General features: G+C 42.1%; 1 protein-coding gene across 2 annotated transcripts in view; it reads left to right on the top strand.

Moving 5' to 3' along the window:
- The window catches only part of eif4h (eukaryotic translation initiation factor 4h), an 84,938-nt gene that overhangs the window by 46,635 nt on the left and 26,214 nt on the right, over positions 1 to 12,089 (top strand). For both annotated transcript variants that reach the window (XM_073053821.1, XM_073053823.1), the window contains one exon: positions 4,164 to 4,257. In XM_073053821.1, the coding sequence (XP_072909922.1) occupies positions 4,164 to 4,257 (94 nt within the window). The remainder of the gene's footprint in view (positions 1 to 4,163; positions 4,258 to 12,089) is intronic.

Genomic DNA, 12,089 nt, shown 5'->3' with positions numbered 1-12,089 from the left:
TAAGAATTTAAAGTACTGCAGGGTAAGGCCTTTGACAAGGTTCCACATGGAAGGTTAGTTAGGAAGGTTCAATCGTTAGGTATTAATATTGAAGTAGTAAAATGGATTCAACAGTGGCTGGATGGGAGATGCCAGAGAGTAGTGGTGGATAACTGTTTGTCAGGTTGGAGGCTGGTGACTAGTGGTGTGCCTCAGGGATCTGTATTGGGTCCAATGTTGTTTGTCATATACATTAATGATCTGGATGATGGGGTGGTAAATTGGATTAGTAAGTATGCAGATGATACTAAGGTAGGAGGCGTTGTGGATAATGAAGTAGGTTTTCAAAGCTTGCAGAGAGATTTAGGCCAGTTAGAAGAGTGGGCTAAACGATGGCAGATGGAGTTTAATGCTGATATGTGTGAGGTGCTACATTTTGGTAGGAATAATCCAAATAGGACATACATGGTAAATGGTAGGGCATTGAAGAATGCAGTAGAACAGAGTGATCTAGGAATAATGGTGCATAGTTCCCTGAAGGTGGAATCTCATGCGGATAGGGTGATGAAGAAAGCTTTTGGTATGCTGGCCTTTATAAATCAGAGCATTGAGTATAGGAGTTGGGATGTAATGTTAAAATTGTACAAGGCATTGGTAAGGCCAAATTTGGAGTATTGTGTACAGTTCTGGTCACCGAATTATAGGAAAGATATCAACAAAATAGAGAGAGTACAGAGAAGATTTACTAGAATGTTACCTGGGTTTCAGCACCTAAGTTACAGGGAAAGGTTGAACAAGTTAGGTCTTTATTCTTTAGAGCGTAGAAGGTTGAGGGGGGACTTGATAGAGGTATTTAAAATAATAAGGGGATAGATCAAGTTGACGTGGATAGGCTTTTTCCATTGAGAGTAGGGGAGATTCAAACAAGAGGACATGATTTGAGAGTTAGGGGGCAAAATAAGGGTAACACGAGGGGGAATTTTGTTTACTCAGAGAGTGGTAGCTGTGTGGAATGAGCTTCCAGTAGAGGTGGTAGAGGCAGGTTCGATATTGTCATTTAAAGTAAAATTGGATAGGTTTATGGATAGGAAAGGAATAGAGGGTTATGGGCTGAGTGCGGGCCAGTGGGACTAGGTGAGTGTAAGTGTCGGCACGGACTAGAAGGGCCGAGAAGGCCTGTTTCCGTGCTGTAATTGATATATGGTTATATGAAAGGTTCAGTAGAACAAAGGGATCTCAGAGTACAGGTCCATAATTCATTGAAAGTGGCATCACAGGTAGATAGAGTCATAAAGAAAGCTTTTGGCACATTGGCCTTCATAGATCAAAGTATTGAGTACCCTGCCACAGTGGTGTCAAGAAAACAGCCTCTCTCTCAATATCGCAAAAACAAAGGAGTTGTTTGTGGACTACAGGAGGAATAGAGACAGGCTAACCCCTAGTGACATCAATGGATATGGCATTGAGAGGGCAAACAGCTTTAAGGTCCTCAGCATCCACATCACCGAGAATCTCATGTCGTCTGTACATGCCAGCATGTGGTGAAAAAGGCACAACAGCACCTCTTTCACCTGTTACGTTCCCAGTAACCGGGTGACTTACCAGCAAAGATAGAGAGGTCCGCTGAAGTCTGATGGTACTATTTTCAAACGTTTTTTATTTATAAAGGGGCACAAACGTATGGTTAATACAAAACATTCAAAGCATATACGTCGTCAAAACTCAATCTAAAGCACAGGTATAGTAATAATCAATCAGAAATAAGCTCTATCGTTGTCTAGGGGATAATACTGAGTCCAATGGAATATAAGAGTCACTCAAAATCTGCAGGCTTTCCCGTTTTAGGAACCGCTGGCATTTCACGTGTTGGAGAGAGAGAGTGGTGAGAAAGAAGGAACACTTGCCCGTCGTCTTTGCGAAGCAAATCCCTGTTGTTAGTTAAAACGGTTTTCCTTTGGTTTCAGCCACAGACTCCCGATCCGGAATCTAACGCACGTGGCTTCCTTCAAAATGGCTTCCCGCTCCGACGGGAAGTGCTATCGTGTCTTCTTCGTGTGTCTCCTTGGTGCGTCTGTGGCCCCGCCTCGGCAGCCCACCTTTTATCTGGACTGGCAGGGTTGTAAGATGTCAATCAGGGTGGGGGTGAGGCAATCTTTCCCCATCACCCAGCCCACGTTGCCCTGAGGGTTTGCACGTAGTCCAGTCCCTTATTCCACAAAGGTGTCTCCCAAGACAATGGCCATGTCCGTGGCTTTTGTCTGGCTGAGAGGCCAGACCACATTCCAAACTGTAAGGCTTCTCTCTCTCTCTTACGATTCTCACAAAGGAGGGGGCTGGGGTCATAACACACCTCAGTCAGTTGAAGAAATTTGGTATGGGCCCCCAAATTCTAAAAACTTTCTATAGGGGCACAATTGAGAGAATCCGTACTGGCTGCATCACTGCCTAGTATGGGAACTGCACTTCCCTCAATTGCAGGACTCTGCACAGAGTAGTGTGGACAGCCCATCACATCTATAGCTGTGAACTTCCCACTATTCAGGATATTTACAATGACAGGTGTGTAAAATGGCCCCGAAGGATCATTGGAGACCCAAGTCACCCCAACCACAAACTGTTCCAGCTGCTATCATCCAGGAAATGGTACCACAGCATAAAAGCCAGGACCAACAGGCTCCGGGACAGCTTCTTCCACCAGGCCATCATACTAATGAACTCACGCTGACACATTGTGCACATTGTGCACATTGCACATTTAGACAGAGATGTAATGCAAAGATTTTTACTCCTCATGTATATGAAGGATGTAAGTAATAAAGTCAGTTCAATTCATTTCAGGCATTGGAATGTCACGTTGAAGTTGTATAAGACGTTTGTGAGGCCTAACTTGGAGTATTGTGTGCAGTTTTGGTCACCTACCTACAGGAAACATATAAATGAGGTTGAAAGAGTGCAGAGAAAATTTACAAGGATGTTACTAGGTCTGGAGGACCTGAGTTATAAGGAAAGATTGAATAGATTAGAACCTTATTGCCTAGAACATAGAAGACTGAGGTGAGATTTGATAGAGGTATACAAAATTGTGAGGAGTACAGACAAGGTAAATGCAAGCGGGCTTTTTCCACTGAGGTTGGGTGAGGCTACAACCTGATGGTCGTGGATGAAAGGTGAAATATTTCAGGGGAACAAGAAGGGAAACTTCTTCACTCAGAGGGTGGTGAGAGTCTGGCACGAGCTGCCAGCATAAGTGGTGGATGTGATTTCAATTTCAATGAATCAGAGAAGTTTGGATAGGTACATGGATGGCTGGGGTATGGAGGGCTATAGTCTGAGTGCAGGTCAATGGAACTAGGCAGTTTGTATGGTTCAGCATGGACTAGATGGGCTGAATGGCCTGTTTCTATGCCATAGTTTTCTATGACTCTATAACTCCATGTATTTGATAATAAACTCCAGTCTTTTCCTGGTGACATTTGTCAGTCTTATTGGCCTATAGTTCTCTGGTTTCTCACCCTCTGTTTTTCTGTTGTCCTTTCTAGAATGCAGAGAACTATGAATGATTGCTCAACTCTTCTAGAACACCATCTGTTACAGTTCTATAGTTTTGACAATAAATTTTGGTTTACTATCTGACTATAGTCACTACTTTGAATATAAAATAGCCATGGTTCTTTACATAAGAAAACACTATTCACTTAAGAGACTTCTCTCAGCAGATCTAGAAAAAGAAGGATATTTTCAAAGTAACATGTGTTGGTATTTAAGTATGTTCAAGGAGTGTTTGTGTGTAGTTTTATTGACAGGCCATGTTTATCATCCTGCAAAAATTACATTGAGAATGAATTTGGTGAAAGATTCTGGAGGAGAATTAAAAGCAGAAACTTTTATTCTATTAGTGTATTTACATGCACATCTCCTAGGCAGAACAGATGAATGTAGCCCACTGAAAAATCCATACATTTCTGAAAGATGTTGACTTGCTGAACTGGGAAACAAATTTAAAAGTAATTATATTTGAACAAAATGCTCAATAAAAGTTTGAACTGTGGAAGAATTGTATAAGACATAATAAATAATATTAGCTTTAAGACAAACCTAATTATATAGATGTGACTAGACTAATTAAATTATTCAAAGGAAACAATAAATGCCACAGAAGAAACATATGCACTCTTTTCTCATAGCTTCTCGGTGATCGATCTCTTCGGGTTGACATAGCAGAAGGCAGAAAGCAGGAGAAGGGTGGCTTTGGTTTCAGGAGATCAGATGACAGAGGAGGTGAGAGACTTATTCCCTCCTGCATGCTAATAAGTTCTAACATTTCATTATGTGTATCGTGAAACTGAGTTATTATTAATATAATTATGTTATAATGTGAACAGTTAAGTAGTTGGCTCATATTCACAGTGTATGTACACTCTGAGCTGACGCTTAACAGTTACTGCGTTGATAATTAATAAGCAAAATATTTGATCTAAGCACAGAGATTGCTATATTTAAAAGTAGTCAGGCCATTTCCCTCATGGTGGACCAAACAAATAAGATGGATGTTATAGTTTTGGAACATTTTAAAGAGAATTGAAATATTGTCTCTTTCCTTTCACAGTCTTTACATAGATGTGTCAGTGCAGGTTTATCTTAACAACAATGTTCCATCTAATTTTTGGTAGTCAGTGTGCGCAAAAATCTTATGTTGTGCAATTTTTTTTCCTGTTTCAAAGGTATGTGCACACTGAATGTACACATGCCACAGTTTATGTAGGTTTACAAAATATTTGACATAAAACTGCACAAAATAAATACAAAATAATATACATATTTAAGTCACTCAGTTATTTTTTCTCTCTCCTGTCTTTGGCATTTACCCATTCTTTGTAAACTCTATCTAGACTAATAGAACTTCTATCCAATTGATAGCTTTTGATTCTCATTAACATATCCAAATGACATTCACCTAAACGGTTTCTCAGCTTGTTTTTGAGTTGATTCATTAGGCTAAAACCTCGCTCATAGTCCACACTAGATGCAAGAAAGGTTCCCCCAATGTCCATCAATTGTGCAAGGTTGCAAAGCTGTTCATTTTGAAGTACAAATGCCACCATTTGAGCAAAGTTTGAAACCAGTTTGGATTTAATTTTTTTCTTGCACGGAAAATTTGAAATCATTAAACTGTCTAACTATTACAGTATTTTCAGCTGGAAAATCATGATATTTTAGACATAAGGCATTAACTTGTTCATCACCAAATATGAAGTTTATGATATGAACACTGTCCGCCAAAGATGGCTGCCGCCGTGATGCAGCTGTACAAACCAGAACAGGAAAGGTGAGGTGACGTAAATTAGTGACATGCATTGTGGTAGTTGAAAAACCCACTAACTAGTTAACAGAAACATTTAGCTAAAAGATTATTTTCAATAAGTGTAATTATTAATTACTACATTATTTTTAGATAACTAACCGTTAGTGTGCACATTAATTTCCTTTGTGCGCTGTAACTTAGAGGGAACATAGCTTAAGAATACTTGCTTATTTAATGGATGATTTACTTCCAAGTTTCATAAATTAGTTCAATAATTTTTCCATAATTTATGAAAGAGATATATTGATATCTAGATACTACATTCAAAATATATTTTATGCAACTGATTTTTCGTTATGAACTCAAAACAAACTCAGTTACACCGGCCTTTAGGTGATCCCAAATGTCCTGCTTTATAGGAATGATGGTGTGATGGTTAAATTACCGTAGATTCCGGATTATAAGCCGCTACTTTTTTTCCCACATTTTGAACAGCTTTGAACTCTGCGGCCTTTAATCCAGAGCAGCTAATACATGGTTTTTTTTCATGCCGCCTCGTAAACATTTTGCCTCGTAACAGTAGACCAATAAAATTGATGAGTAGTTCACAGAGGTCCAATGAAATTGTACGATAAATCAAGCGCACTTTCACAATTAAATTATTGTAAATCAGTCATTTGTACTCACCCTCATCAACATGGAAAACACTCGAAGAAAAGCAAGACCCGAGCGCGTCAGACCCGAGCGCATCAGACCCGATTAGACCCGATCGCGTTACGCGAGCGCGTCAGACCCGAGCGCGTCAGACCCGAGCGCATCAGACCCGATTAGACCCGATCGCGTTACGCGAGCACGTCAGACCCGAGCGCATCAGACCCGATTAGACCCGATCGCGTTACGCGAGCGCGTCAGACCCGAGCGCGTCAGACCCGAGCGCGTCAGACCCGAGCGCGTCAGACCCGAGCGCATCAGACCCGATTAGACCCGATCGCGTTACGCGAGCGCATCAGACCCGAGCGCGTCAGACCCGAGCGAAAACGCTGCTTTTAAGTTAAAGGCGATCAATAACTTTTCCTGGTAGGCTGCAGTATATATATTTTTACCAGTCGCTAGGAGATATTGGAATGTTGTTCGTGCTGTTCAGTAAAAAAGTATATGCAACGTAATTTGTGTTACCGATACGTATGTATATTTAAAAGTAGCGGTGCGGCCTAAAATCCGGTGCGGCCTTTACAATTAAAAAATTGATTTTATTTCTAAAATTAGAGCCAGCGGCTTTTAATCAGGTGCGCTCTGTAGTCCGGAATCTACGGTACCTGTTAGAAGTTCAAAGGCATGGACAAATAATCCAGAATCACATTTGAAATCTCACCATAGTATACGAAAACTTTAAGTTAATAACATTATATGGAATTTCAAAACAAAAGTGACCTCATTAATGGTGATGAAACAATCCAGCTGGTTCACTGATACCCCGTCTGGTCTGTATATTACTCTAGGCTTGCAGTAAGTTGGTTCATTTTTAATTGCCCTCACCCCTCGAAATTAGTCCAGCAAGCCATTCAGTTTTATTAAAACTGCTAGATTGAAAAGCAGTAAGAATGAATCAGAATAAAATACTTCAGATGCTAAATGTCTGAAATGAAACAGAAATGCCAGAAGTATTTACTTACTGCCCTACAAGGCAGGTTCAGCATTTCCATTCCGTTGCCAAAAGGACAAAGCTCAGAGATTCAGTAGGCATGGATCTGGGCACCAGATTTTGACATGGCAGGCTCAACCTAATTCAACTGATTTTACTGATGACCAAATTAGAAGTGTTCCAGTCACACAGTAGCCTCTTAAGCTACTCACTGAATCATACTTCACAACTAATGTACTAATGCATATATGTCAAACTCAAGGCCCGCGGGCCAAATCCGGCCCGCAGTGGAATTATCTTTGGCCCGCGAGATAATATCTAATTACTATTAAAGCTGGCCCCAGTAATCGAAGAGCCTATGGCGTATGATATGGCTAATGCTGAGTTTATTCAGGTACCAGGTTTTCAGGGTTTTTAGTGTTTATTCGGTAGTCTTCTTCATAAGAAACGGAATTTGTAAAGTGAAACACTTTGTAGTTATAGCAGAGACTGAGACACATGAGAGCAGGCTGAAAAAACGGAGGCAACGAAAGCTGCGTTCGCACGTGTCCGACTGATCCGGCCCGCATGAAGCTGCATTTTGCTCAATCCGGCCCGTGACCTAAAATGAGTTTGACACCCCTGTATTCCTCCACTGGAAGGACAAACTTATTATGTGTCAGTCAATGACATGTGTGCAGCAGGTTGTGAATATTTAACATTAAGTGTAGTTTTCATTAAGTCCCATGACATCAGATGAAATATAGCCAGACTATTTTCTAGTTACCACATTATATCCTCCACCAGAAGAATGTAAGAAATAAGAGCAGGAGTAGGCTATCGGGCCCATTAAGCCTGCTCTGCCATTCATTAAGATCATTGCTGATCTGGCTGTAGACTCAGATCCACCTACCTGTCTTTTCTCCATAACTCCTTTAATCCTCTCATTATGCAGAAAGCTAATGGTGACTTAAATATATTTAATGACGTCATCTCTACTGCCTTCTTGATAACCTGTTGAGCCTACTAATCAACCTTTTGTGATGCATGCACAACCATTCCCAAATCCCTCTGCACAACAGCATGTTGCAATTATTCACCATTTAAATAATCTGATCTTTTATTTTTCCTTCCAAGGTGGATGACCTCACATTTATCAACAGTGTACTCCATCTGTCAGACCCTTGAGCACTCAATTAACCTATCTATATCTCGCTGCAGACTCTCCGTATTCTCTACACAATTTTCTTTTCCACTCAATTTAGTGTCGTGAGAATACTTAGATACAGGTATCTGTCTGTTGAGTAATGCTTGGAAGTGGCATTGGGAGTAAGAAGGATATAAAATGTAGTCTTGGTGGGGAGCATCACTAAGAATGGCTCTGAAGTACTACCCGTGAACAAGCTAGCCAAGTCCTAAAGACATAGATGCCCGTCTGGGCCTGCAGCAGGTGGTGAGTGAGCCAATACACCCACTAGACCTAGTCCTCACCAGTCTACTTACCGATGCATCTATGGTTGGAGTGACTATTGCAGATGAGAATATAAGGTTCTACTTTATGTTAAAAGCACATTCCACCATGTTTGGAAGCACTATCATCTTGCTGAATAGCATTCAAAACTTGACATCATGAGGAGCTGAGGACTATCAACAATCCATTGATCCATTATAATCTGTAAATATGTGGCCTTACACATCCTTCATTCTACATTAAAATCAAGACAGGATACCAATCACGAGAAAATCTGCAGATGCTGGAAATTCAAACAACACACACAAAATGCTGGTGGAACGCAACAGGCCAGGCAGCATCTATAGGAAGAAGCACTGTCGACGTTTTGGGCCGAGACCCTTCGTCAGGTCTAACTGAAAGGAAAGATAGTAAGAGATTTGAAAGTAGGAGGGGGAGGGGGAAATGCGAAATGATAGGAGAAGACCAGAGGGGGTGGGATGAAGCTAAGAGCTGGAAAGGTGATTGGTGAAAGTGATACAGAGCTGGAGAAGGGAAAGGATCATGGTACGGGAGGCCTCGGGAGAAAGAAAGGGGATACCAATTCTAGTTTGCTCAATTATCTTTAAAGTGATGATAAACATACAGAACAATAATCTTACTTACAGCAGTACTTACTGATAGCCTCACCAATACCTGTTTTGGGTTTCACTAGCACTACATGACAGTCCTTGTCCAAATTAGAATGGCTGCCCTGGGCATCTAGGCAGTATTTGAGTGAGGGTAGCATTAAGGAGCTCTGTTGTTTTCTGTGGTAAACTATCACTGCAAACAGTGAAGAGGTGAGCGAAGGCAAGACTGAGCCACATGGATGCGATGCAAAGGCAGAGCGTGGCATGTTCAAGGAGAAGTGATCAGAGCGAGGTCGAGGCATGGTCAAGACGGAGTTGGAGCAAGTGAATTAGAGAGGAGTTTGAAGTCGTCAAGTCACTTTTTATTGTCATTTCGACCATAACTGCTGGTACAGTACACAGTAAAAATGAGACAACATTGTTACATGAAACAGTACAAAAACTAGACTGAGCTACTTAAAAAAAACACAGAAAAAAACTACACTAGACTACAGACCTACCCAGGACTGCATAAAGTGCACAAAACAGTTCAGGCATTACAATAAATAATAAACAAGCCAATAGGACAATAAGGTGTCAGTCCAGGAGTCTGATAGCTTGGGGGAAGAAACTGTTACATAGTCTGGTAGCAAGAGCCCAAATGCTTCGGTGCCTCTTCCCAGACGGCAGGAGGGAGAAGAGTTTGTATGAGGGGTGCGTGGGATCCTTCATAATGCTGTTTGCTTTGCAGATGCAGCGTGTAGTGTAAATGTCCGTGATGGTGGGAAGAGAGACTCCGACGATCTTCTCAGCTGACCTCACTATCCGCTGCAGGGTCTTGTGATCTGAGATGGTGCAATTTCCGAAACAGGCAGTGATACAGCTGCTCAGGATGCTCTCAATACAACCTCTGTTAGAATGTGATGAGGATGGGGTGGGTGAGAGATGGGCTTTCCTCAGCCTTCGCAGAAAGTAGAGATGCTGCTGGGATTTCTTTGCTATGGAGGTGGTGTTGAGGGACCAGGTGAGATTCTCCGCCAGGTGAACACCAAGAAATTTGGTGCTCTTAATGATCTCTACCGAGGAGCTGTCAATGTTCAGCGGGGAGTGGTCGCTCCGTGCCCATTCACCTAAACAAGTAGTTCTAAGCACTGAACAAATTTGGAAAAGTCGAGTATGGCCTCAGGCTGGGCAGTGGGATACAGACCCAGTGTGTATCACTGTGGCGGGGCTCGGGTACTAGTGCGGGGAGTGACCCAATGTTTGGACGATTTAAACACTGGCCCAGATAGACTGAAAAGGCAGGTGTCAGGACAGGAGGTGAGGATCAGATGATTCTGCTTGTTCTACCATGACGTTTACTCCTCTCTCCATGGCACAGTGGCTGTGAGACTGTTCTGTCTGCTATGTGCTTCATGTCTGTGAGCTTCGTGATGATTTGTCCCACTGTGTGATGAGCTGAAACTGAGGCTATGGGCCTAATCCGGCTCCTCCGGGCTCCGGGTCTGTGGACTCAATTTGGTTCGGAATGCTGTTGTTTGCATGATTTGTGCTTTTTTCACCTTTTTTTCTCTCTCTGCGCATTGGGTGCTGATCTCTTTTTTAAATTGGGTTCTTTTGGGTTTCTTGCTTTGTGGCTGCCTGTAAGTAGACAAATCTCAAGGTTGTACAATTTGTGCATACTTTGATAATAAATGTACTTCAAACTTTGAAACAAAAGTAAAAAAAAGAGAATTATATGGGGAACAGTCCAATGGTTGCAGCTGTAATTTGTACAGAAGAAGATGATTATGATTATTTGAGCCCAGTCTTCAAGCCACCACAGGAGTTCTTTAGGGCATTGTCCTAGGCCCACTCATCTTCTGCTCTTTCAGCAATGAACTTCTTAACATGCTAAGATCTGAATTGGGATTTTTGGTTAATGGCAACCAAGTTCTCTAACTCCTCAGAAAATATTCAGACATTGGGCAAATAAATGCCAAGTAACATTTCTGGAACACAAGCGCCAAAGAACGGCAATCTGCAATGAGGAGGAAAGTCAAAACAGTTAATTTTGATGTCAGTGTGGACATGGTGGAGGATTACAAATACCTGGGGATACGAATTGACAATAAACTGGACTGGTCAAAGGACACTGAGGCTGTCTACAAAAAGGGTCAGACCCGTCTCTACTTCCTGAGGAGACTGAGGTCCTTTAACATCTGCCAGACGATGCTGAGGATGTTCTACGAGGCTGTGGTGATCAGTGCTATCATGTTTGCTGTTGTGTGCTGGGGCAGCAGGCTGAGGGTAGCAGACACCAACAGAATCAACAAACTCATTCGTAAGGCCAGTGATGTTGTGAGGGTGGAACTGGACTTTCTGACGGTGGTGTCTGAAAAGAGGATGCTGTCCAAGTTGCATGCCATCTTGGACAATGTCTCCCATCCACTCCATAATGTACTGGTTAGGCACAGGAGTACATTCAGCCAGAGACTCATTCCACTGAGATACAACACTGAGTGTCATAGGAAGTCATTCCTGCCTGTGGTCATCAAACTTTACAACTCCTCCCTTGGAGTGTCAGACACCCTGAGCCAATAGGCTGGTCCTGGACTTACTTCCACTTGGCATGATTAACTTATTATTATTTAATTATTTATGGTTTTATATTGCTATATTTCTACACTATTCTTGGTGCGACTGTAACAAAACCCAATTTCCCTTGGGATCAATAACGTATGTCTGTCTGTCTAAATGGTATTACCTTTGAAGATTTATGCACTATCTTGATTTGGAAACATACATCGTTCTATTAAAACACTTTTTTGCTACATCTTATACCAAACAACAATTAACGCACAGTGGATCAATCTGTTAAGTTAGACAACCTCTCCTCCTCCACTCTCACGCTGAACACCGGCATGCCTCAAGGCTGTGTGCTGAGCCCTCTTCTGTACTCCCTTTTCACCTATGACTGAGTTCCTGTACATGGTTCTGACTCCATAATCAAGTTCGCAGATGACACCATGGTGATTGGCCTGATCAGAGGGGATGACGAGATGGCCTACAGGGACGAGGTCCAGCTCCTGGCCGCGTGGTGTGTGGACAACAACCTGGCCCTTAACACCCAGAAAACCAAGGAGA

The sequence above is a fragment of the Hemitrygon akajei genome, chromosome 8, assembly GCF_048418815.1.
Source record: "Hemitrygon akajei chromosome 8, sHemAka1.3, whole genome shotgun sequence".
NCBI lineage: Eukaryota > Metazoa > Chordata > Chondrichthyes > Myliobatiformes > Dasyatidae > Hemitrygon > Hemitrygon akajei.
The sequence above is the reverse complement of the archived record's forward strand: the minus strand, read 5'-3'. Positions and strand labels throughout refer to the sequence as shown.